Consider the following 26,068-nt stretch of genomic DNA (forward strand, 5'->3'; position numbering starts at 1 on the left):
TCTTTCTATGCTCTCCGTCGTCGCTCGCCTTTCTCCTCTTGGCCCCTCGTCTCTACGTCAAGTCAGCTTCGAGATCCTCATGTGTCATTTCTCCCCCAGTGCTGTATATAGTCTGCAGCGAAGCTAGCACAGTTGCGAGGAAATGAATACACTAAGTAGGCTTTGATTTCACGTGTATTACAGTAATCTGTATATGGTTATTGCTACTCAAAGACAAGGCAGTTACTTTTCGATAGACAGACGTTGAGTGTAAGTAGGTAGTCGAGGTAGTGTAGCATACATACTAAAGTGGTTTGAAGGATCTTGGGGAACTCTATAGGTTGCCTATTATAGGATAGGTGCTGTAACTCGGCTCCAAATTTAGTTTCTGATAGGTCGACAAGGGGTTACGATCCACGTAAAACGAAGCAGGCCAGGTACAGAACTCGACATAGTGTATTTTGTGCAGAGGGCCCATCCGATCATATCTTTTGGTCGACACTATACTGATAAACCCTCCGAAACACTCCACAACAACGGGCCTAATGAACGACAGAAAATGCCCATACGCATTCAATGTGTATCTACAGTACGATACTGTCGGCCAGCGTAAAGCAGGGCAGGGACTGCAGTTCGTGATGTGTAGGGAATGGTCGGATGGTCGTGCATGAAGCCGGAGCCCGCGAGGGAATTTGAACCTGGCTCAGTAGCCTGAAATACCCGGATGTTACCACCATATCTGCACGGGTACCCTACAGTACATCAGCGCCCTCCTATATACTACACTACACTACGGTAGAAAACAAAGACCTTCGGTTCGGGGCTTCAGCAGAGATCCATGGCATACCTCCCCCTACAAGTAGACAATGAAATGCTATGAGCAATCCCTGCAACAGGCCTGCAACAGGAATGCAAACGTGGGCTGATTTTCGGTGGTCAGCAGTGAAGTCATCAGTACTTCATGTCGTATAAAGAACACATATATAATGATAGTATGGCGTCCGCGATTAATATCATGTGTCTACACACGTCGCGCTCCTTATTACAAGTATATGGGCTGGTTCGGGGACTCAAGAGTTGGAGTTGGCTAGGCTGTGATTTGGGTAGGGTAACGTAAGAACAAAGAAGACGGAAGCAAGCAATATGGAGAAACGAGAAGGAGGAATGTGCTGCAGTGTACTGTACTGTAGGAAGGATGGAGGACGCACGACAAACCACCGCTCGCTGCGGCCGAGGTGGTATTCGGGGATCCCTCATATTCAGTATACCTACTCAACACTGCATGTAGGTACATAGAAGAATGGTAATAAACATGCCAAGTCAAGGGGCAGATGAATAAAACGGACCAGCAAGGAATTCCTTCTGCAACCTAGACTGCGTCTGTCTCGTAGAATAACCACTTAAATCGAAACGTTGGAAAGCTTGTTTGCACCCACCCACCTATCTGTAAACCATTGGAGCGCGGCTGAGGCCAGAATTGTCTAGTTGAACATACTACAGTAAGTACATGTATGGCGAAACTTGTGCAATAAAGTGAGTTTAGGCAGAACGCCAACCGACTGAATTGACTGATACATTACATTGAGGCCCCACGTCGTTAGCAGATCTTCATGAGCGGTTTTAGTTCGTTGCCCCTTGTAGGGAGTTGTCAGATCGCAGCATTCGCTAGCCTACAGTAGGTACATGATAGTAGATTGTTGGGGTTCACAGAAACTGGGCGGCTAATGATCTGTCGTTTCATTGCAGCTTTACTGATGTGAGTAAATGGAATCGGTGAATACTAACGCCATCCCACACAAATTTTACATGTGTGTAAGTAATCCCGCAAACCATCGAACGAGCCTAGGGAGGATTTTGTGGCAAAAAGATCATACTATGGTATTACAACCTCCAAACCATGCTGAAACAAGGCCACTATTCTCTGCATTATCACCATTGAATGCATTCAGGCCCCTGACGCTCGGTTGAGTAGAGAGAACCTCTGAAGCCAGCTACACTGTCCCATCGATACGAATCTGCAGTACCCTAAGGCAGATGCTTACTGACGTGAGGCATCAAATTTGTCGTGCTGTGTTGGTGAAGGGCCAAAGTTAAGTTGCAGAATCGTAATTCAAGAAAATCATGATGTATAAATTAGTTAGTTATATATTACTTCCATGTATAACGTACAATCCATCTCAAATTATTGCTTAATCCATATATTATCCACTTTGGCGTCCATAATATTGGCTAATGGGACCTTGTAGATGTACACGGTTGTTTGATGTTGTGACTTGACAGTAATGATTTGTTGTTCCGTCAGTCGAAGATTCGGGGTCAGAGTTGATTGATACGTTGAAATCCTTTTGAACAACTATGTCAGAGTTTGCTACCGGCTCAATTCTGTCAACACTTTGCGAATCAGACCGAGGGTTCGTATTTGACAAAGCAACGGCATTAGAAGTGCCCTGCAGAGTCAATATTTCAGTGCTCGAATTGTCGTGATCATTTTCGCGGTTTCTGCTTGGAAGTTTAACATGGCCCGATCGTGCTCCTCCCTTTGACGAAAGCTTGTAATTTTGTGCTGCTCCTGACCCATCTCGACTATCATATCCAATCCATTTGAAAAGCAGTGGGCGAACGGCAGGGAGATTGGCGCATATGAATCCTACTTCGACCTCGACAGTGCTCCAGAGACCGCCTCCAACGTTCGTAAAGCTGAAGTCGTTTGGATCTATCTGCGTGACTGCGACGATTCGGAAGATACTGGCAATGACCACACTATTTCAATAGTACGTGAGTCTTGATTGAAAAGCAAGGGTTCAGGGGTTGGACTTACAAAGCGCCAAGTAAAAATAAAAAGCTCAGAGACCATTTCCTCCCCCTAGATGCCTGTAGTCCCCATATTATCGGAAGTGGCAGACTGAGCACCGCAATATCCCCAAAGACATTAATGATGGCAGAAGCCAAGTAGAAAGCATTCTGGTTGATACAGCTGCCCTTGGTATCCGGCAACCAGAACTTTTGTACCGGATAGCATTGAAAGGTAAAAGTGAAGAAATTAGAGAGAAAGATTCCAGTAGAGATAAAGGTAACTATCATAGCACCCATCCGAAAACTGGCAGTCCTCTGAAATACTCGCCAATAGAAAAGGAGGATGCCAATCTTGACTGAGAAGACCCCGGTGGCCCATATCAACATGTACACCCAAAGAAGCTGGACACCATAGTTAGTAGGTGGTAGCGTCCAAGGCGGCATCATCATAGACGAACCCTGATAAAAATGACGACGGTAGAAGCCGGTAGATCGGCTTGGTGAACACCAGAACCATATACCAACCCGAGAAAGTCGAATGTCGATGCAGCTATACAAACTGACATCACCCAAAACATCCTAGAGATCGAATAGTCAGTACAGCCTCAATGTCCGTTTTATTCGACATGGCAGTTTGTACCAATAATCATCCCACCATAGTCGCGCGCCCGTCGCGAACCGCGCCCAGATTCGCAATACGAATGATACCGTGGAAAGAATAAGCAGAGATATAACGACGCCAAGCGTCAACTGAATATTATGCTCCTCTGCTGAGGACCTCATCTTGTCGTTCTAGTCGATGCCGAATTGGCCAGAATATCGGCTAACTATTGTCTAGGCGAATGCGAATGGGCGAGTGATCGACGGGGACTGTAGGAGAAGTCCTGACTCCCTTTTGACTTCAGAGTCGAGAACTTTTACATCCGAACATCAACTGATATACATAAAAATGGCATATATGCTTGGATAGGAGTCTGTGGCAGAGATGTCAATAAACTAATGAGTATCTACGGCAATAAGCAGTCTAGACAAAGGCGGACACATAATACGACAGTAGTTTTTGGGGGTACCATGGCTTACCGGGGTCGACTCCTTCTCAGTAACCTTTGCACAGCTGAGCGATGCGTCGGATGCGGTCCGTGTAGAGAATCCCTGATGATCTATAACGCTGCAGGATAGGAAACGACCAATTACATGATAGCTGTGCATATAGTAAAAAGGTGATAATGTACGACAGGCAGTCGACACATCTCACACTAGACTAGGAAGTGATATTCCAAAAAGCGTGGGTGAAGGCGAATCTTCAACCCCCTAATCCGGCGTCCACCTTGCTGGGAGATGCAACAGATTATTACCGAATCTTGACTACAATACCGTAGAACCATATCGCCAGCCCCCAGAAATGACCACTCTGGGTCTAACCCTGCTCATCGTTGGGATTAGTCGTTACATATTGAAGATATCATATAGTTGCTAATTAGTTATTTGCGATAAAGGTGACGACGTATAACGACCGAAAACCAGAAGGATTCCATTTTGGATCATCAAGAGAACAAACCATACCTAGCTACATAATTAGTCACACACTACCTCAGCCCACAAAGCCGTAATACGTCTTATGAGGGCAGCCATAGTCCGCCATTGGAAACGAAAGATTATCGGCGCCCTCAGGCAAACATTACATGTGTTATCTAGCACGACCTCTACCTCTACCCACCCATAGGGCGTCGCATGGTCCACAACAGGTAGGGTGCAAAGTGGTGTGCCAACCCATGTTGAGGCTAGGATTGTGAACCCTTTGAGGCCCACAGAGGAAGGACCCCTTGCTGTCTCCAATATCGACGCGACCTGTCAAGCTCCTACATAAGTACCTAGTAGCCCTGGCTTCGCAACTGCCGGGGTGGGCCGCTCACACATGGGCATCATACGTAGCATGCATACTCAGAAGGCCTGTACAGACTAAACTGCAGCAGTCATCCTTCTGCCACTGCTGCTTGCTCGCTTTCCTAATTTCAACGATGGTTGTGTGGTTCTTTGTTACCTTATGTAAGGTCATGGAATCCTACAGAGCGAGGTTACATGTCCGAATGAGGACGGCATACTATTGGAAATTTCCTTTCAGCAAGTCTCTGCGTCAGACGATAGGATTCCCAGCCGACACAATGATCAATTCTGATTCGCAACACTTGCCTGGAGGCATTTATTTGTATGGTAACGAATGAGAACAAAACCAGCTGTTTGCTTCTTCCCAATGGTAGATGAGACAGGGCGAATCACAAACAATCCGCACTAGTGCGTGAATGAGACAGTGTCGGAAAGTAAGCCCAGGCTTATTATAGTCGAGTGTGGGCAAATTTGCAAAAGTTGTAAGGGGCAAAAGACCTGGGAAATGACAGTGATAGATTAGGATGTCTCATGCGCATTGATATTTACGTAGATGTAGGCCAATAATTTCTGCTGTTATCCGGAAGTGAACATCTCAAAGAGTCTATATATGGTTGCTATTGAATCTAATCTTGCGCACTGAGTGCTAACGAAAAGTGCAAAAGTATAAAAATAATACCAATCTCTAGATTCCGGGATCTAAATCATAGTTTCTGGCATGCGATACCGTGAAATGACTTCTCGAGCTTGCTGTGCTTGGATTTGATATATTTGCGTAATTAAGATGGAGATCCAATGATGAATACCTCATTCTAAAACTTAGAGTCATATCAAAGTCAATTAAAACTTTGTAGAGCGAACTCTATCTCGGTATTTTGAATACAACGACGATGTGGTTTCGATTTGAGGTCGTGTACGGTTTCTTCTATGTATTCAAAGCCCCACCTCCTGGAATAGAAATTCAGCTCACCCTTTCACACCAACACTGGAAATTTGACAAGTGCATAGACGAATAACGTATACAGGCATCTAGCGCAATCCAATCAACTGACTCTATCAGGCGTAGATAATTGCCAGGATCAAAAATTTTGAGTTCTCACCTTTCCTTCATTTCTGAGCGTTTCTTCTTTGCGGGTATGACATCCTAGCTTGGTAATCTGCTACATCCTTACTTGGGTAGATAGGGAGGTGTTAATGATGCTGAATCTCTTTATGAGTTGTATAAATGGCGCGTGGCTTATTTGGCGCGCTGTTATACGCGTAGTTACAAGCTGAACCTGCAGTTCGACTTGCGCTTTGGCGGTGCAAAGGCCAAGACAAGGTATTCATAATCTTCGGAAACACGCAGGCAATATTGGAAATGAGGTCATACAGATTTCGCTTCATAAAACAAATCAATAAAACCTAGGCGGTCAGGGCTGGCTGACCAGTTGTATATTAAGTCAAGTCACGTCACCAAAGTCAAGAAGGAACTAGTTAGTTAAGGACTTTTGCAGCCCTGGTTGATCATTGTATTCTGAATATTATCAAATTCCAAGCCCATTCATCTAGCCTTATTATACGCGCGGTAGCAAGAAAGCACGAGCTCATAAACTCTCTAATTCGATGTTCGGTCTATGTAATTTGGAAGAAGTCTACTCATATATGGGACTTGATGGGAAAATCCGTCTCACCCTCGTCTAGATTGTTCTAACAACGCTTCGTATACCCCATCACGGAACATTTAGAGGTTCCCATTCACCTGCTAACACTGGGAGCCACGATACCAAGTATAAGGTGGTGTAAATGACTCTTGTTGTTGCGCGAACCCTACACGTAACTATCCTGTCCACTACTGATACTTTACACAGAGTGCCTTCGTTGTCCATTCCCTTTGACGCTGTGGGATTTAGAGTAGTGAGAGAAAATCCTCCTAAACTCATGTCTACACTCTAGCAATGTAATCACGATGGTATACTCTTTGCTCGTACCTACCACTCTTCGCAAGCAGAGGAGTTCCTAAAAGTGCATTTTTGTAATACAGCCTAATAGACTAATTTTGACACGTTTTGACCTGAATGTAGACTCTATAAGATGCTTCGTTACTCAGCGAGCTTACCCTCATCTTAGAACTACATATATGAAATTAAGCTTCTGGTATCAACTTCTGGCATGCTCTAAGTCAGACTTTACGAGGGACGCACGAGAGGATGTTACTCGGAAAAACTGATCTGCTTGGCATCCTTTTGACGGGTGGCAGAGCATCAACGTGGCTACGAATGGCCCACCTATAAAGGGTCTTGGATCGACTATGAGTGTGAACAGTTGATTTCAAGGAGCTATCCTGCCGGGGATCACTGAACGTTGTCAGCCGGCGTCAGATATATTATATCCTGACACAAACAGTACCGTAATAAAACATATGAACAAGTTATTGGAGTCGCTAACTCCGTAAACCCCATAGCGTCTCCAGCAACTCAACTCAGCCCCATCACCAAACCCCCAAATGGAAAACAATACAAGTGGAGTCGTGGCTTCAACTACTGCTGCTTGCGCACTCGGAAACAACAGCAAGTCAAAGTTTGAGCAGCGATGTGGAGTTCTCTTGATTCTATCGACGGAATGGGGAAGGCTAGATTTGGTACGTGGCTTCTGACCAACGACCATAAAAGCTCGTCTATCCCGCGCGACTGTATTGCCTTTGCTCTTTCAATTCCTCATCATCACTCAACGCATATTACACCTCCCAATACCCAGAAACGATGGCTACTCCAACGACAACGAAGAAGCTTACCTGGTTGATAACTGGGTGTTCTTCTGGCTTAGGCCTAACCCTCGTACGCATCGCCCAGGCTGGGGGCCACAAAGTCATTGCTACTTCTCGGAATCCTTCAGCAACCCCAGAGCTTGTGAAAGAGGTTGAATCCAAAGGTGGGAGATGGCTTCAGCTCGACGTCAATAATGCGTCGAGTGGTTCTATCATCGACGAGCTGGAGAGGGCTGGAGAGCAGATTGATGTGTTGATCAACAACGCTGGTTTCTCCATGTTTGCGCCGATAGAGGCTACTTCTGAAGACGAGATCCGCGCCCATATGGAAACAATGTACTTCGGTCCATTGCGCCTCATTCGCGCTGTACTCCCCTATCAGCGTCTGCGAAGATCTGGTGTAATTGCCAACTTCAGCAGCGGTGCTGCCTTGGAAGCCCAGGCGAGTATGGGGGCCTATGCCGGCGCAAAAGGCGGCCTCGACGGTAAGTAGACATTTACACCTGTTCCATGATGCCGAAATCAGTGCCGTTTCTCGCTTAGTTTTCACTGCTAACCGGACTTATTGACTATCAGCTGTGAGCAAAGTTCTCGCCAAAGAGGTTGAGCCTTTTGGGATTCGCGTGCTCACAATTCTGCTGGGAACGTTCAACACCGGCATGCTTGACGTATGTATTCTTGGCAAGGCCCCATTGCCGGATGAGTATAAGGATACTCTCGTCGGTCAGTTCATTGATATTATGAGGACTGGCAAGCTTGTTCCCAACGGGGATAAAGATAAAGCTATGAAGGCAGTCTACCAACTTGTTGTTGGAGAAGGTTTTGGTGTTGGAAAGGAGAAGGAGAAGTTTATGCCCCTCGGCCCCGACATGACGACTCGGATGACTATTGTCCAGGATCAGCTTGCCCATGCTAAAGAAGTGTTTGGAGAGATCACCAATGGTGTCGGCATCGAAAAATAGAGCCAAAACAAGGCAAAGGAAACCAGCAAACAGAAGGAGAGTCCTAGATTGTACAAGGCCCAATAGGCGTAAATGGCCCAGGTCATCTCCTAATCCGGAGAAAGAGAAAGGCTGGGACGCTTGAGAGCCTTAGATACCTATTAGTTAGATGAAAACTAAACTACAAGCCCTCTACTTCATATAGAAGAGCTCTCATCGCATATCAGCCATTGCTTCAATCCACTCACCCATTCAATACGATTCCCATGATTATATGAATATGAATGGCATATTTGGTTTCTCCTATCTTACACCTTCTATCATACTAATAGTTTCATGCAATCAGGTTCAACCCGTGGCTGGAAAATCTGAGGCGTCTGTGCTGACATATCTCTAGTGAAATGGGCTTGGCGTCTAGTACCTACTACCCCTTTCAGTGACTCTGAGGTACTTCAGCGAACAATAGAATGGAATTATTTATAGAGTAAAGAGTCAAAAGTATTTTCTAAGTATAGAGTCTAGTTCTGCCTTATTCAGTAGTGGGTGACAGAGTTGACTGGGCCGAGCACTCGCCAAACACCATGACAGAAGACAAGAATCATAACCTTCCTAGGAATGGGAGAGAATAGGGGCTCCCTGAAAGGAAATCTACGCCAAAAGTATATGCAGGATCTGGGATGCAGAGGGCATCTAGAGATGGCAGACCAGGCAAAAAGGACGATGGGAGGACGGAAGCAGGCTGCACTCTGCTATTTAGGACCGTTGTGCTGCAAGCCTATGATGAATCGAGGGACTGATGCAGGTTATAAAATTTGTAGTATACTAATAATAGCTTACTAACTAATAACCTATGCTAGGAGTCTATCGACGCACATGATAATATTAGTAACTTTGAATAATAACTCAAGGCTTCTTCTCAGGCCAGTGCTCTTTGGGTAAGTAGGATATGAGCATGGTTTCTATCAATGAATCCAACAATTATTCTACGAACTGGCCCCTCCCTAAAGACAAAACCTTGATGTTACGGATAATTTGTGGTAGGCATTATGATCACTTACACTTCCTGATATCATGATAACAAGTAACTGGCTTGTAGATCGAGATTAAAATGTATTTAGTGGAATATATTGACTAGAAGACGCGGGCACACGAGTGCTGTGACTATTGCAATTAGTTGAACATGGTCGAGGCGATTTACAAATCATTAGCTCGTGATTTAGGGATACCTAAAACGGTGGAGATAATGCCGAGCGTTCGTACTCAAATAGCTTGAGACAGTGGATGCGAAGTTCGATTAACTGCTGAATTCTCGGGCATGCTGTCGCTCGTCGGTGGCCAAAATTGACGTTCTAGTGTAATCAACGGAGTGTTTGAATTCATGAAGAGTTATTAGGATCGGTTAGGCTGGCAGCTATTCTTGTTCTTCGTCTGCCACTCGTCCGTGTTAGGATCGAGAAAGAATATCTCAGATTACATAGATAGATAGAGGGCCCCAAGTGTGTCCAAAGGTCGACTGTGAATTTGTCTGTTCATGCCGAAAGGATGAGTGTGGCGAGCAAATCTCTCCAAGCATCGCTGTTTCCGTAGAATCCCGTAAACTCAGGATTTACTCAGGATTAGGTTCCAACATATATATTTTTCGAAGGCCAGCCAGCTCATTCAAAAGTCGGAGTCGGGATGTGCTGGAATCCGTCCATACCGGCGCCCGGGTTGGAGAATGGTTCCATGGGCTGTTCAAGTATGTAAGCAGGGCGGAGATAGTGAGGCACGCTTCACTGCAAGCATTTCCAGGTCGGCGTAATTAATGGTCACCCCAGACTAATACCTTAATTCCTTACATCTTCCGCGTACACCACTGTTCCTACGTGTACGTCCCGTCACGAGATACGCAAGCCATCTTACTTAGTGCCGCCGAGTTTCTCACTGCTAGTGGACGACAAAGTAAGTAAGTAACTAGGGTATACTAACATACGTGAGGTGCACAGTAGTGTAGGACTCGGTCGACAAGCGAGCGGCCACCAGAAATAGACACTGGAGGTAGATAGATGCGAGATACGTTTAAGCTTACTTGGACAAGTGGAGGTTGGCGCCACTAGGATGGCCTCAGACGAGTGAGATTGATCAAATTGACAAATACACACAGGAGGCCATGGGTGACGACGGTACATCAATTGCGGTATGAGGCATAGTGTAGTGGTGTGCACGCGGACTGCGTGTGTGCTGAAGCTGTGCGGTACCGACGGTGCATGGCAGTGTCGCGATCCGCGGGCAGAGTTGCCTATCTGAGCCGGACGCTTTCCCAGGTTGAATGGCTGGTCCAGGGCTTACTGTTGCACATTCCGACATGCTTCTGTAGCAGACTGTATATGCCTGCTGTATATGTAAGTATATGCAAGCGAGATTCGGGCGTCTCTTTAAGCTTTTCTCGTGGGTGTCCTGGATGGCTTGTCAATGCGATCGATCTCATCCCTCACGCTGCCTCCGCCAAGGGCAGCTTGAGGGTTCGCCCAGCCGGCTTCCCCCAGCGACAAGACGGGAACAAGACTTTTGGCTTGACGGCGGCGCTGGGCCAGAGGCGGGACAAGACGTCAAGGCTTGCTTGTCGTAAGCCTGCCCGCCTTGGCCTCAAGCTTAGCAGGCGGGTTCGGCGCCAGGGACTGTATTACGCTGCTTGGCCCCTTGGCAGACGCTCTGTTCTTGAAACCGCCCCGGTCCTTTGCCCTGCCAAGCTCCGACCTGCAGCAGCATTTACTGTAGTCTGTAGATAGCGCGCACGCTAGTCCGGGAGGTAGACGCCAAGTTTACGGGGAAATGTGTACGATCCCCTGGGGGCGCCTGGGATATCGTTCAGTATTCATCCACCTGGCTCGCCTGGCTCACCTTGCCCAGCTGTGCTGTGTCGCAACGTGGATGTGGCCCTGACATGGACGACTTGGATAGAGATGACCTGAGAGTATAGTGGCGAGGTGGATCGAAGCATGTAATACGAGATCAAGAGATCGGGAGAGTGAAAGAGCCGAAGAGGAGCTGAGTCTCCCATGAACTCGTACTACCTAGGCATGTGCTTTAAAATATTGACAAGGGTCAGCTTAATACGTTTTCTTACAACCGTTTCTACATTATATCCAAGTAGTGTGTCCAGTATTGTGCGCTAGGTAACGCCGTAGACCCGGCTTTGCCTCCTCAACCCTTTCAACCCTTCTTTCTACATACTTAGTAGTGTACTATAGTCTTAGAGAACCCTCATAAACTACAAGTGGTTAAAGACAAGACCCATACTACTACGACTACTACTAAGCAAGCAAGTAAGTGCTATACTTAAGTAAGGTACCGTACTTAGATGTGTACGTTCAAGGATTTGATTGCTTCATCTCTCTGACATCCTTGCAGGACACCCAAGTCGTTTAAGAAAAAAGTGCTGATGTGCGACTATCTCCCACACTACCTACCGCAGTGTGTGCTCACTAGTGTTACTATCTATACTACCACCTACATGCCAGGTAGGTAGGACACGCCGATTATGCATTAGGCATCTCATCTCAGGGTAGACAAGACTCTGCCTATGTACAGTAGGTAGGTATCTGCACTCCATCCTCCCGAATCCAGAAATGCTCTCCGTACCGACACATGGCTGCTGTCAGCATACCGTAGGCACAGAACATGTACGTGCTTCATACCTAGTCACACGTGGCGGTTAGGACGGAGTAGATGTACTGCAAAGAACGTGAGTATCATCTGCGTTGACTGCCACATAAATCGTGTAGGATATTCTTCTTACCCATCTTATCTGTCCATCTATGGATGGCCGACATGTGAAGTGAAGCATGTACACAGCACTACCGTACTGTAACGACCAACAAGTAGGCAAGGATCGTTTACCTCAGCATCATCATGTCATTTCGTCAACTCCTACTGGCCCTCATCCTGCTCCACGTATCGCACGCCCAGACCTTAGCTGGTCTGGTCACCCCCGGAATCCAGTCAGAGAGAGGCTAGACCTTCTCGAGATTACTGTCAAATCCTTTTATGAGCATCCAAGGATTACTATGGACCTTTGACCCTCGCACATGGGCTGTGACATGTTTAGAAGCTGGGCGAGCTGAGAAGTCTTGGCCTATCACTGTTGCTAGCCCGTGCCCATGTTCGCTCGACCTTCGAGACGATCTTGATCCGTGATTAAATACCAAACGTCCTGCCCCTCTCGAAACGTCTTACCTCTAGTCTCACTCATCAACTTAAGCCGCCAGCTCTCCGGAAACCGACTTCGTCGTCGCAGAGTCATCTCTTTCTTCGTTTCGCGCCCGTAGCAGTATTGTCGCCCTTACATCTTTCTCTTTTTCATTTTCGACAGCTACTTGGGATTCTTCTTCATATCTTATAATCAGTAAATAAAGAAAAGAAAAATGGCTTCCCAGCAAGTTTTCACCGACCGCGACCTCGAGAAGCATAGCTCCTCGAGCATCGCCCCTGTCCAGGCTCACGGTCATGGCAAGTCAAAGCTCGCCAGTGCCAACCCTTTGGGTCTCCTTGCCTTCGGCCAAGCTCTGTACTTCCTTTCCCTTTTCGAGTTCGCTCCCCGTGGCGTCACAACCACCAACATCGTCGTTGGTAACATGATTTGGATGGGTGGTATCGCTCAGTTCATCGCTGGTGTCATTGACTTCTGCGCTGGCAACGCTGTATGTGTAACCTCCTAGACTCCACACGGGAGTTCAACAACTTGAGAGACATGACTAACATCTTGATCAGTTTGGTGCTACTGTCTTCTGTGCTTACGGTGCTTTCAACTTGGCCTACTCTACCATCTTCATCCCCGGCTCCGGTATTCTTGCTGCCTACAGTGACTCGAACGGCATTCCTCGTGAAGACTTTTCGCAAGCTGTCGCCCTCTTTGTCTGGTCATGGTTCATTATCACTGTCATCTTCACGATCGGTGCTTGCCAGGCCAACTGGGTCTTGTTTGGCCTGCTTTGCACTGCTGATATCACCCTCATCCTACTTGCTGCCGGACACATGACTCTCAAGGAGGAGCTCCTCAAGGCTTCCGGTGTCTTCGGTCTTATCGCTGCTGCTATTTCCTGTAAGTCTAACTCAATACACGTGACATATGACCACATCACTAATATATTCTATTAGTCTACGCTGCTGCCGCGTACCTATACGTCGACGGTGTCACACCTTTCACGCTACCTCTCTTCCCCATTCGCAAGGACCGCATTGTCTAAGCTGGGATGGTGTTTACACTAGATCAGACGCAATTCTGATGAAATGAGATACCCTAGGACTGCTACCTGTTCCATTACTCACTCACAATTTTCGCGAGCGGAGGATGCCGTATTTTTTCTGCATCTGAGATGATCTTGTAGACTGTATATAGACGGCTTGGAGGGCTAGCGACAAGAGCATTGATTATTATATATAACTCGTGGTACCAGAGACCACAATCCAGCATTATTATTAACTTTTGTAAACAAAACTGTCTACTTGTTTTCGCTTGTTCTATGTAATTTACTTTGAATTTACTTTAATATTCGTGCTACACATGACTCCTGGAACAGGTTATGAATGGGTAGCTTCTCTGCAACCCTCTGCGCTCGGTTGTGTATAGGTATCAGACTGACACCGAGCCTGGCGACTTGTCTCTGATACTGCTGGGATGTTTCTTACTGTTTGTGGAGCCGGAATGCTTGCTGTTGGGAAGGGGCTGCGAAACTGGTTACTAACTGCATATGGTTACGTTGGCCATACCGCGTCTTATCCCATATCTTACTTGATCGAATTATGACGTTCGAAGTGGGTATGGCGATTGACTGGTATCGGAGCCGGCGTGAATCTAGTGTATCAAGAGTTCCCAACTACCTACGGCACAGCCGCTTCCCATGTACCTGTAAATGTATAGCGCTCTGCGTACCTACATGGCGTAATGATCGCGGTTCATTCCCAAGGAATTCTTACGCGCGGCAGAGTGGGCCGAATAAGACACCACACACCTCCATTTATCACCTAGGTAAGTTCTAATTACCAGTCAAATAAGATACCGCGGCTCCATTATACATTAAGCCCTGAAATACATTCCCGATAGATGTAGTATTTATCTTTTCCCCATTTTATTAGAGTATGTCATGGCTGAGTGAAATGATGAATGATATGTGTGTGTCGTTTTTTCCTCGATCCACTTGGCGCGCGGAAAGCAAGTACCTAGTCTACTATTGACGGCTCAAGGTATATAACTAACTCATCATAATGTCTGAATGAGTGTTGGCGAATTGAATACTCATAAACGACCCTGGGGCTTATGTGTATATGATCAGGTCTATATCAATTTAATTTTTATGTTCAATAATTGTAACTCTTTACGTGTGTACCATACACTTCTCTCTTCTCACGCCTACCTCTAACACGCTCCACTACCTCATGGACTTTAGCGATTTGCGGTGCAATCCAGTTAAGGTTATTTAAGTCGGATACTTGTATCATCATAAGCACATGAGGTAACGGTTGAGCATAATGTAGGCGTTTTGTTTCTTGTTTGAGATGTTGCACTAGAAGTTCATACGCAGCAATTCACCTGCCTAAATTAGCAGTTGTGGGCTGAGGTGCATGCAAGTACACACCTGGGCACGCACATGGGTAAGTAAGCGACGGAATTAAACATGAGGATGACCCACGAAATCAATCGGCAACGAACCATGCCGCCCACAAGCCCCGAAGCTTAATTACGCAAAAGCCGATTGCTAAGAAATGCCAATATCTGGGCAGAGATCTGGGCATACGCACGCTTGTTGAAAGCAGAATAATGAATGGGCCCAAAAAATGTCCGGGTCGGATTCCTTCCGCATCATCTACCGGGAAATATGTTGACCTCTTTCTTTCTTTTCTTAGAGAAAATATGTGACGTGATGAAGACAAAAATGGGATAGGTAAGATAAGTTACAGATAGAACCGCTTCTAGCTCGCTTCCAGAAGACTCAGCTCCAGAGGTCGCATATTCAGCTGAGCGTGAGACAGGCTGTGGTTGGTTGGCTGTTATGGCCAGTCACGCCGCGGCCGTACATGTAGTTCGGTTTTCTGCGCACACAGCTGTCGCCGGTCACCCTCACAGCACACTAAATCGTGGAGGAAGAGACGAGCAGCAGATCAAAGGGACCGAAATAGACTTTTCGATACCGCTTCTCAGTATGCGCATGCATAACTAACTTCTTTTGGGCATGGGGGGTTGCTGTGGGACTCTATGCAAACCACCAAGGGAGGAGCCCTGTGACGATCTGTGGCCTAAGGTTAGTATGCTTTAGTGTGCGGTCGCCAAGTTATTTGTCAAGCAATGGAAGAACGTCTTGGCCTCTTTCTCGCCTCCTCTCACCTGGCGCGGAGAAAGACGTAGCGCGAACAGATGCCTCTGACAGCAAATCCTACCTCGCCTACTAACTCCATCGTCCTCTTACTAGTACTAGATTGCAGTACCTAGTGTGTAGAAAATCTCCGTGGCACCGTCGGCCTACCTATGATTCGTTGGGGACTTGAATAAGCTTAAACTGGGTGTGCTTACACTAATGTCGCACTATTGTTGGCCGTTATCTGGCCGTTACGGGGTACTTGGTAGACACTGCGCACACAAGAGGCACGCGAGGCACACGAGCACTTCCATCTCTTCGACATACTTACCTAAGTATGTACAGACTATGTACTTACTTACATCGGTATCTGTAAATCCAGCGAGGCGGTGCCGACTACTACCATGACTCCAACTCCATCCCCCCTCCCCCAACTTGGCTTGGTCTCGGTTGCGGGAAGGGAAAGTGTCCGTACCCTGTTGGCGGTGGCAAAAGAGTGGGAAGACGACCCCACGATCCACCGTAAATTACGCTGGCCGGACAGGCATTCCCTGTATATCACCGCAGCCACAATGCTTGTCTGCACACCGCACCACATCTTCATCAGCCTAGAGTACCTACCAACAGACTACCTACTACCTAACGTACGGGTCTATAAGTACGGGCAGATACGGGGTAGCGTAAAGCCACACGCTGCGAGCTATTCACGAGTCTGCACGAGGTACGAACCAAGCGAAAGGTCATGCTGTACCTACTTGCAGCATATAGATATCTTTGATCGCTACTCACTCTAACACGGACGTGTAATTGTAGATGAAGACAGCTACCGTATCTATTGGAATACCTGGAAGACCTGGCTTACACTGCACTACTAATACTTGGCAAGATACTCACTCTGTCAGGGTATTACGTGTACACATATGTAGTAGTACTGCGGCTGGGTTGCATTGACGAGGGACGAGGGACGAGGAGGGGTAATACGGTAGAGAAGCGAGAAGGTAGGCGAGAGGTACACTAAGTACACCACGATATCGCATGAGATAAAACAACAACCCTTGCTCTGGCCTCTACGAAGTATGTAAGTGATCTGATCAACCGAACTGCATCACCGTAGGTATCGTTGCCATTGCAACCCTATCTGCGCCCCATGCTTTGCCGGCGGCAAGAATGTCGGATTACGCTACAGCACAAAGGTGTAGCATTCGCGCTGTCTCCCACGTTACTCCCCGGGGATTGGTCGTGGTCATCGCGGGGTTTGCCGTGGTTGCGACGGCGTCGAACAGAGGCGGTGAAGATCATCTTCTGCAATGATAAGTGCCTACATCACACCACTGTAGGTTATTGGAGAGGTACCGGTAACGGTTCTGCAGACTTTCATGGCACCCAGTGGGCAGTGCTAGCTAACCGTTGAGTTGTGGCTGTTTTATGTCATGCAGGATGTTTTATGCATGTGGCTACGAAACACTGTGGCGGCATACCTTGGTCATATCGTTGATATTATCAAAATAAAATTGCTTATGTTGTATAGTGTTTTGAAGGAGATAGGAGCGAGGTGTTGATAAGCAGCAAACTGCTTGTTTGCTTTTTTCACATCTTGGTCGTAGTTACGACGAAAGTCACTATAGGGATTCAATGACAAGATAGGATATGGGTGTTTAGGCGTCAGAAACCAGCCTATGGTACGCATATATTCTCTTGTCTCATTGCTGTAAGCACAAAGTGCCGGGTCTACCGCGGGAGAGGCAATCTACGCAGTAATTCATCGCAATTTCCTAAACAAACGAATCTATCTTAGAGGCTGCCAGCCTCGACCTGTCTTGTAGGCTTTTACCATTTCCACTCATTCCCCTGCTTTCCACGCTCGTGAATTGTGCTATATTGCTTTCTATTCTATACAAGTTCATAACATGATCACAGTCTGTTGACAGAAATTACACTCTCACCTTCGCTGCTGGCGAAATTCGGCATATTTTAGATGGTGACGATGAGTTCATCCCTGCTACCCCTGAAGAACCAGTGGCTTCTAGTGTTGACCGAATCTATAGGACTCGTTATTGCATTCCCAGCTTGTTATGAGCATTAGTATAATGCTCGTCAACAGACACCAGCAGCCTCACTCTTATGTTATGAGCAGAAGGAGACGACTGATAGGGTATGAGTTCTATTTCTACTGACGGATCGTCCGTTCCTTTGGCTTCGAAATGGACACAGGTTCCCCTGTGGTTGAGTTTCATTGAAGACTATCATTCACGCAGCGCTAAGGACCCATCCGTGACTTGTTGTATTCGTGAGCTCGGCGTCTATCTTACCTCTGTGGCAGCGATGGATGGGAAAACAAATCGGAAATAATGTTTGTGACAAGAGCAGGTGACTGCTCATTGATCATATTAAAGTGCAGATGAATCATCAGCGGCGACAATGCGTCTTGACAAAACCTCGCTCCGAATGCCTACAAATGTATGTATAGAATATACTAATCTTATTCTAACAAGACCTCTACTTATGAAAGTAGTCATAAGTACAAAGCGGCTCATTGCAGTGTTAAAGTACTTCCAGCCTGCGTTAGGATTGAACCTATTCACAATATCATGATCTATCAGGGATGCGCAGTCCTTGGCTGACCAATTCCCTCTTGGTCTTGGTGGCTTGACTTCGCCCCTATACACAATTTGGCTGTCAGTCCTGACCACCCCAGTCTCATTGATTTGTTTCGTGAAGTGAGATCTGTGTAACCTTAATTTCAATACAGCCTACATGTCTTTTGAAGGTCATGCATAGACTGCAATAGGCTCGTGTCCGTAGCCGGCTGTATGTGCGTACAACACATTGAACGCTAGAGAAAGGCGAAACAGTTGGGAGCCATTGCTCCAGGGCCCTCCTTCACAGTATAAGTTGATAGTTCCGTACGCCTCCATACTATGGCACAGCCTATACAGTACGGGTCTTATTCTTTTTGCTGCTGATGTGTTCATTGAATATGATAAGTGAAGGATGGATCTTGGTTCACGGTGGCAACTGTGTAATGTTTTATCTCATTTGGCTCAGCTCGACTTATGATAGTTAAGAAAGGTTTCTTGAGGGGTGTTACACGCACAACCTCTGTGCCAGCTGAATATGCAGTTCGCCTTGCACTTCGGCCGTACGGAGGATCATTGCAGGCTGTTCATGATCTTTCAAGACATGCAGGCAATATTGGGCAATATCGGGCAATATTGGAAAGTGAGGTTATACAGACTTCGCTTCTTGAAACCGACCCCAGAGACCTAGGCGGGCTGGGCTGGCAGACCAGTTGTATATAGAGTCGAGAAGGAGTTGGTTGGTCAAGGACTCATGCAGCCCTAGTTGTTCATTATAATCAGAATTCTAAGTTACAAGCCCAGTATCTCTGCCCTTGTTATATGTTTCTTGAGGGGTTACCAGAGCCAAGCTTATTCCTACAACTTGCATCAACGAGAAGAAGTAGTCGAACCGTAAATCTGAGTATATTCGATCGCTTTCTGTATTCGTTAAATGCTCATCGAGATTGAAGTACTGAGAAATGGAGGATCCCAAACAATCCTACCTGGTAAGAAACATGTGATTATACCGATTTTGATTCCCCCAACCATACACCACCAGTTTTGCCATCAGCTGGGATAGATCATTTGTTGGTAGACTTTGACGCTATGTTCCCTCCTTATATTTATTCTCGGATCTAGGGTCTCGCGAGATTATACATGTGGCTAACAAGATGAAGACACCCTTCGGGCAACTAAGATATTGATTGCCGAACACCTGCCAACTCTTGATAATATACAATGTGAATGTGTCTTGTCAGGTCCTCCATTTTCCCCTTTCCGTTAGTATCGTGTAAACAGAGCAGGCGTCAAACCCAAGCACGCCCGCTCGCTATCTCTCCACTGGTCTTATTTTAACAAGTATATGTAAATGATCAGTAGATAGGGTCGAGCCAATTTTACGGGTAGCTGTATGAGGCTACGGTGGTAGTCAGCAGAGTTGAATTGCCTAGACTCACCACCAAAGAAGCAATATCGCTAGGGCGAAAAGGGAGATACGCGATGGGATACTAGTTTCAACTTTCGACTGGCCGTCTGATCTGCAAAGGGTATATTTCAATAGCATGCCTACCTTTAATATATGGGAGAATTATGATGGTATCCGTGACTATTTCTATGGAATATCTACCTAATCCTTGACATTGGTGTGGCAATATGAAGCCTAGGTACTGTGAGTGATGGAATAATCTACTTAAGTTAAGTCAGGCATTCCTCTTGGCGATTGGGTTGATATACCTATTCATTCGTTTCATTCGTTGCGGTGAGCAATCGAGGGCAATTTCGTATCGTTAGCATAACTACCTCGGCTAGACACTCCGTAGATATGCTTGGAGGCTTGGCAGAGCTGGAAACCCTACCACTAGACTAGCGAACTAGTTGCCCCCAAGAGCGGCTCCAACGGTCGGTTGAAACTCTGCCGGCAGTCAACACATGACCTCATCGCATCAAGGTGACTGGCGCGCCTAGATACGAGAAAACCAATGGCGTCAGTTGCCCAAGTCAGACCAAGTGAACGACTCGCTCGCCACTGTGCTGTTCCCTGCTAGTCGATTTGCTATTGGGATTGTCGAATGATTGCGGGGCGACGTGCTCGAGCAATCGTGGCAATCGTGAAGCTAAGTATGGCCTGAATAGTATTGGCCATCAATCGTGAGCCACTCGGCTGGTGATATCTGATGTGCCATTGCATATACGAAGAGCCTCTGCAGCGTTCCCCGTGTTGTAAAGACGGTCAAGCTCGGAAATAGAGCTGCTTTAGGCTCAAGCTGTCCTCAACTTGCGTTTTAGGCTAGACTTCGCTGTCGCTATCGACGGAAATCGAAGCAATGATCGAAATCATTGACACTGACTTGCCTTTTTTGCTGACGCCATCTGTACCTCAAACAAACGTTGTCTGCTGTTGTTGACCTAACAACTTCGCAAGCTTGTCCAGCTCCCCACCTATTCTAGACTCCGCAGATTAGTTCGTGATGATCGTTACCAAACGAGGACCCCGGGTCAGACGATCAACGACTAGAGATTGAGACAATATAAATGAGCTGCAGTCGCTTCGTTTTGCATCGTGAGTGTTTTGTCACCTGGGGACGAAGGTATTTACCGACAAGTCGCACTGCATCCATTCCTCGTAAAATCCGCACAATCCATATCACCCGCCTCCCAAGAATAGTCCCTCAATACGACGATGAGATACCAACTCTCAGCTGCCCTAATGGGCCTTGCCGCTACAGGAGTATCAGCCCAGGAACAGCAGAGTGGCCCTTTCGCTCTACATGTTAAGGGCACGAATCCTAACAGCACAATCGATGGTAAATCTCACCTGTGATATGAGGGCCGACCGCCGAGACGACAGTCGCTGACATCAAGGTACTAGGTTACGGTGGCAGTTGCCACGCGGGAGCTGGGATCTCGGGGCTGTGCTACTCCGTGTTGTCTGACACGACCGATCTTCCAAATACCTACCAGTACTGGTTCAACTACACCGGGTTCAATCAGGTCGGTGATGCTGAGGTCGGCACTTTGACGTGGAATCAACCATACACGGATGAAGAGGGCAACCCCGCATCTGTCAACCAGGCAATGGGTCTAGTTTACCAGACGACTAGCAATGTCGCTGCGCCGCTCTTCGGGTTCAGCCAAGACATCTTCCTCATTGGCTTCGACAGCGAGAACGAGCTTTTTGGCTACAGCTACGTTGACGACTCCAAGTTTGTCGCTGGCCAACAACCCCCCACCGCGCCCAAGGCTTCTTGTGAGTGTAGCAGTTCACCATGTACCCCTTTCACTTAGAACTAACTCTCCTTTCACAGACCAATGGGCCGTTTGCTGGCAATACTTCACTGGATACTTCTATCAATCCGTAGCTTGGATACAGCAGGGTGCTCCCCACAACCCCACTTGCGAACCAGTTGAGATCACCCAGGTTAGTCTCTGAGAATGTCTGAGAAGAGAAACGAGCAAAGATGTATAGAGCCCGTCGCCGTACGATAATACTGAATACATAGTGTTTAATGTGTGAAGGAATGAAAGATGCGGTCCAGATGCAGCGAGTATGCGAGCTTAAGTCTATCGAGATAAATCTCAACACCAACCTAGGCAGCTTCTGTGCAAATTAATATACACCCTCTTCTACAGATATCGTGTATCCCATGTTCACGCGCTTAACCTTCAATGACACATCTACAAGCGTAGCGCCTATCTGGAAGCATGTACAAGTCCGCCCTCATCCGGGCCACCCGTTTGCGCGACGGACACTTGAGCGGAGGTTCCTGAGAAGCTAATCCCGATGTGAACTGAATGACTGATTACATCACTCTCAGTCTTACTGTACATAGTACTTGCGTTAATGAAGTGTCGCAAAACCCCGTCCGCCCCTCCCCGCCCCCTCCCTTGCTTCTAGACTGGCCCTACAGCTTCAACTTGAGCTTCATCTCTTATTCGCACCTCTACCACCGGTCAACAAAACATATAATCAAGCTCATTACATTTCTGCTACCCCTGTTCTTGAAATTGAACTAGACTGACTCTCATCATCACCATGTCTGCCTTCATCGATCTGTCCAAGAACTATTCGTTCTATGCTGTGCGTTCATCCCACGATAGTCGCGTCCTCAACTTTGCAATGCGAGCGCGCAATCAAAACCATCCTTGCTAATCTATGCTCATTGAGTGAACCGTTTAGATCCCGGTAGCTTGGTTCCTCGCTTTTGCACCCGGCATCTACTCCAAGGCGCTGGGTGGCAAGAATTACGACATCGCCATGCCGCGAAAATACGCCGAGAACATCGAAAAAGATCAGACGCTCACGAAGGCGGTAATTCCACCCAATTTACGATGACTCGTCTACTGGCCCTGTTTCCCCTAATCATCCTGTGTGTCTGTGCACATGTATCCTTTCCGCTTTGTCGCCTGTGTCACGTCTACTCTCGGGTGTCACTCAGAGTAAAGCAACTCGATAAGCTAACCTTCGCTCCCCTCGTCGTGGGATAACCAGACCAAGGCCAAGATTCTGCGATGTGAAGCCGCGGCTGCCAACGGACAGGAGACGCTACCCATGTTTGTGACCTCTATTATCGCCGCCAACTACGCCGGTGTGCCCGTCGAGACCATCAACATGCTCGCCGGAGTGTACCTCGGCTCCCGTGCTCTCTACAACTTCACCTACGTATTCCTCCAGGAGAACCCTAGCTTCGCTCCGGTGCGAAGTCTCGTGGTATGTATTCCCCAGAGTCATCCAATTCTTACCATAACAACTTGCGGCGATGATCTCTCGTCTTGTGGTGATTACTATGTCGTGAGAGCACACAAAGCTCCTCGTACCCCATCTATTCACATGAAAAAGTAGCTACTGATTCTGGTGAACTATAGTGGAACGCTGGAGTCGTGTCCTGGATGACGCTGTTCATCAAATCCGGTAACCGGTTGTAAATGTATTTGTGAACAGAGTAACAGTGGGAATTCTTCGATAAGGGGGGGTGCAATTAACTCGAAGTTTGGCTCAAGTAGGATCAAATAGTGGTCAGATACCCCTCGGTGCAAGCCCTGACAATTAGAAGGAACGATACTAAGTGGCTGTCATTATGTTACTTAGGTACCTTGTTAGACGATCAATTAGCTCGTCTGAGGCTCTTAAAAAGCCGTGTCATTATGCAAGTTGCAATTCGATAATCTGTATTATGTTTCGCGATTTCCCTATTGCTATATTCTGGCATCCTGTGAATAGCGTGTACCGTGCACTGTGTATGTATATGCAAGCACAGCACTTGTTAACGATGGCCTTTGTCAGAAGGAGTGGGGACATATACGTATGATGGCAATGTGAGTTGTATTCAGGATAATTAGAAGGTAAAGATCTATAGTTAAAGACCTAGGGGGATATCGGTAATACTTATAGTTAAAGGTTTAAAGTATACCTTATTCTACACTTACTGATACTCCCACTTACTTTAAATTCGTATATTGCTTTAATAGGGCTAATAGCTAATAGGATATATTATATAGGACCTTCCAGCAAGGGCAAAGATAGTAATTTACAACGTTTAAATGAAATTAAAAATATAAGCAAAGTTAAAGTTAAAATAATAACCAATCTTCCCCCCTTTATACTTTAAGGTAGGTCCCTTTATAAAAAGCTATTATATATAAAGTTTATTAAAAGTTACCTACTTTTAGTTTTTTAATATAATCCTATTTAAAGTTACTAATATAGTTAAAAACCTATAATAAAACCCCTATAAAAAAAAAGAAAAAATAAACTATATAAATATAATAATATAAGGATTATATAAAGTAAAAGGATAAGTATTATTTAATAAAAGTTATATAACCTTTTATATAAAAATTATTAAATTTTTAAAATTATTAATCTTTTATAATAACTTATTAATAAATTTATAATATATTATATAATAAATATAAATCTTATCTATTTATAAAGTTATTAATATTATATTATATTATAAATTTTTATACCTTTTTAAATAATATATTTATAAAGGTATATTACTTTTTTTAAAGGATATTCTTTATATATAATTTAATTATTATATTATTAATAGGGTTATAGTTTTAAAATATTATAATTTTACCCCTAGTTAAGTTAATTATAATAGCTATTATAAAGGTATACTATTTAGCATTTTATTATAAGTTTTCTATTAACTTATTAATTAAGATATAAAAGAATTTTAATTAAATTTTTTTACTATTCTTATAATAATTATAAAAGGTATTAAAGGTATTCCAGGTATATATATTAAGCATTACTTTATAAACTTCTTAATCTTTCTTTTCGTTAAAGTAATTAAATAAAACTAATTTAAAGTAAATATAAAGCATATTTAAAATACTTTAATATTATTTTAAATATTAAGCTAATTAATTTCTAATAGATTTTAAATCTAATAATAATTCTTTAAAGAATTTAATTAAGTTTAATGCTATAAAATAGGTTATTAATAATAAAAACTTCTATTAAGGGTTATTTTAATATAAATAGAAGTAATTAAATTAGTTTTTAATATATAAAATTATTTAATATATATAAAATATTAAATTTATTATCTTTAAAGTTCATAATAGTTATAGCAATAAAAAAATGCTTTACTTTTAATTATATAACTTTAATAACATTATACTTTAATAGATAGTTATATAAGTTAATTAAGGAACTATAAAAGGATCTTATAATAGCCCTTAAAGGCTATAAAATAATATTATAAAGCCCTTTAAAAGCTTTAAAGTATAATTATTAATAAACTTTAAATATTATTATTAATTAAAAGGTATATTAAATTATAATCTTATTTAATTTATTAATAGGGCTATTACCCTTTAAAGTATTCCATTTTAAAGAATTTAACAGTTTTTTAAAATATATAATTATAAAGCCTTAACTTTAATATTAATAATTTATAATAAATAATTAAATAAATATATTTATTACTATTAAGCTATAATATATATATTAAATATATAAAAAGATAATAGTTTAATTAAGCTATAAAATAATAATATTTAAAGTAATAAAAGAAAACTTTATAAAAACTCCTATTTATTTTAAACTTAAAGCATTATAAAAAGTAAAAAACTTATCTTTAATTAATACTTTAATTAATTTATTAATGTGATGAACGTCACGTACGACCAGACCAGACCTGACCTGTCAATATAAGCTAAAGTAGTGAGCCAGGCTGACGGCTTATTATCCTGTATCCTTTTGACCCAAGGACCGTGGCGCAGTTGGTTAGCTTATAGCTGTATACGTTATACTATAATAAGCCACTTGAAGGGCTGCGTTTCGAACCTGCGGCGGAGTGGAAAACAGAAAATCCACCCATACCTATTGACAGCCGAGCCCCATTCCAGCCGGTCCGAAGGACTGTAACCGCGCTAGAACGAGTGGGTAGGTGCCCTGTAGCCCTCTATAGAGAGGCGTGACCTACGGTTGAAGCTGACTTTGAACAAGTACAAAGTCAGCTGTAGGTGCGGGGTAGTATAACGAACGTCACGTACGACCAGACTAGACCTAACCTGTCAATATAAGCTAAGGTAGTAAGCCAGGCTAACGGCTTATTATCCTATATCCTTTTAACCCAAGGACTATAGCGCAGTTGGTTAGCTTACAGCTATATACGTTATAATTAATAACCTATTAATCGGTAAAAATATACTATAGCTTAATATTATTAATAACTTAACGCTTATAAATAAACTTTAACTATATAATAATATACTTAATATTAATATAATATAAGGGGTTACTTATTAAAGCTATAGCTTTTTAATTATCCTTATAAATTATTATAATATTTATTCTTTAAATAGAATTTAACTCTTTAA

At 44.6% G+C, this 26,068-nt stretch overlaps 6 protein-coding genes across 6 annotated transcripts; 5 read left to right on the forward strand and 1 right to left on the reverse strand.

Moving 5' to 3' along the window:
- Positions 1 to 2,133: 2,133 nt before the first annotated feature.
- On the reverse strand, positions 2,134 to 3,555 carry F5B22DRAFT_655633 (uncharacterized protein; the record flags this gene model as incomplete). Its single annotated transcript, XM_047979900.1, has 4 exons — positions 2,134 to 2,739; positions 2,798 to 3,174; positions 3,231 to 3,351; positions 3,413 to 3,555. 4 exons carry the CDS (start codon positions 3,553 to 3,555, stop codon positions 2,181 to 2,183), a joined length of 1,200 nt encoding a protein of 399 aa, XP_047835846.1. The 3' UTR covers positions 2,134 to 2,180.
- A 3,648-nt stretch (positions 3,556 to 7,203) lies between these two features.
- Positions 7,204 to 8,584, forward strand: F5B22DRAFT_655641 (NAD(P)-binding protein). Its single transcript, XM_047979901.1, has 2 exons — positions 7,204 to 7,887; positions 7,979 to 8,584. Exons 1-2 carry the CDS (start codon positions 7,398 to 7,400, stop codon positions 8,362 to 8,364), a joined length of 876 nt encoding a protein of 291 aa, XP_047835847.1. The 5' UTR covers positions 7,204 to 7,397; the 3' UTR covers positions 8,365 to 8,584.
- Positions 8,585 to 9,185: 601 nt separating this feature from the next.
- F5B22DRAFT_586033 (uncharacterized protein) lies at positions 9,186 to 11,402 on the forward strand. Its single transcript, XM_047973528.1, has 2 exons — positions 9,186 to 10,269; positions 10,412 to 11,402. Exon 2 carries the CDS (start codon positions 10,590 to 10,592, stop codon positions 11,109 to 11,111), a length of 522 nt encoding a protein of 173 aa, XP_047835848.1. The 5' UTR covers positions 9,186 to 10,269; positions 10,412 to 10,589; the 3' UTR covers positions 11,112 to 11,402.
- A 1,094-nt stretch (positions 11,403 to 12,496) lies between these two features.
- Positions 12,497 to 13,935, forward strand: F5B22DRAFT_160441 (GPR1/FUN34/yaaH family-domain-containing protein). Its single transcript, XM_047969238.1, has 3 exons — positions 12,497 to 13,022; positions 13,093 to 13,423; positions 13,480 to 13,935. Exons 1-3 carry the CDS (start codon positions 12,747 to 12,749, stop codon positions 13,566 to 13,568), a joined length of 696 nt encoding a protein of 231 aa, XP_047835849.1. The 5' UTR covers positions 12,497 to 12,746; the 3' UTR covers positions 13,569 to 13,935.
- A 6,977-nt stretch (positions 13,936 to 20,912) lies between these two features.
- F5B22DRAFT_632960 (uncharacterized protein) lies at positions 20,913 to 21,662 on the forward strand (the record flags this gene model as incomplete). Its single annotated transcript, XM_047976770.1, has 3 exons — positions 20,913 to 21,036; positions 21,102 to 21,479; positions 21,538 to 21,662. The coding sequence occupies 3 exons, from the start codon at positions 20,913 to 20,915 to the stop codon at positions 21,660 to 21,662; spliced, it is 627 nt and encodes a 208-aa protein (XP_047835850.1).
- Positions 21,663 to 22,108: 446 nt separating this feature from the next.
- Positions 22,109 to 23,599, forward strand: F5B22DRAFT_586048 (uncharacterized protein). Its single transcript, XM_047973529.1, has 4 exons — positions 22,109 to 22,310; positions 22,410 to 22,541; positions 22,722 to 22,940; positions 23,096 to 23,599. The coding sequence occupies exons 1-4, from the start codon at positions 22,266 to 22,268 to the stop codon at positions 23,153 to 23,155; spliced, it is 456 nt and encodes a 151-aa protein (XP_047835851.1). The 5' UTR covers positions 22,109 to 22,265; the 3' UTR covers positions 23,156 to 23,599.
- The last annotated feature ends 2,469 nt before the right edge of the window (positions 23,600 to 26,068 follow it).

This window comes from Xylaria bambusicola (genome assembly GCF_022495145.1).
Source record: "Xylaria bambusicola strain CBS 139988 unplaced genomic scaffold F5B22scaffold_2, whole genome shotgun sequence".
NCBI classification, from domain to species: Eukaryota; Fungi; Ascomycota; class Sordariomycetes; order Xylariales; family Xylariaceae; genus Xylaria; species Xylaria bambusicola.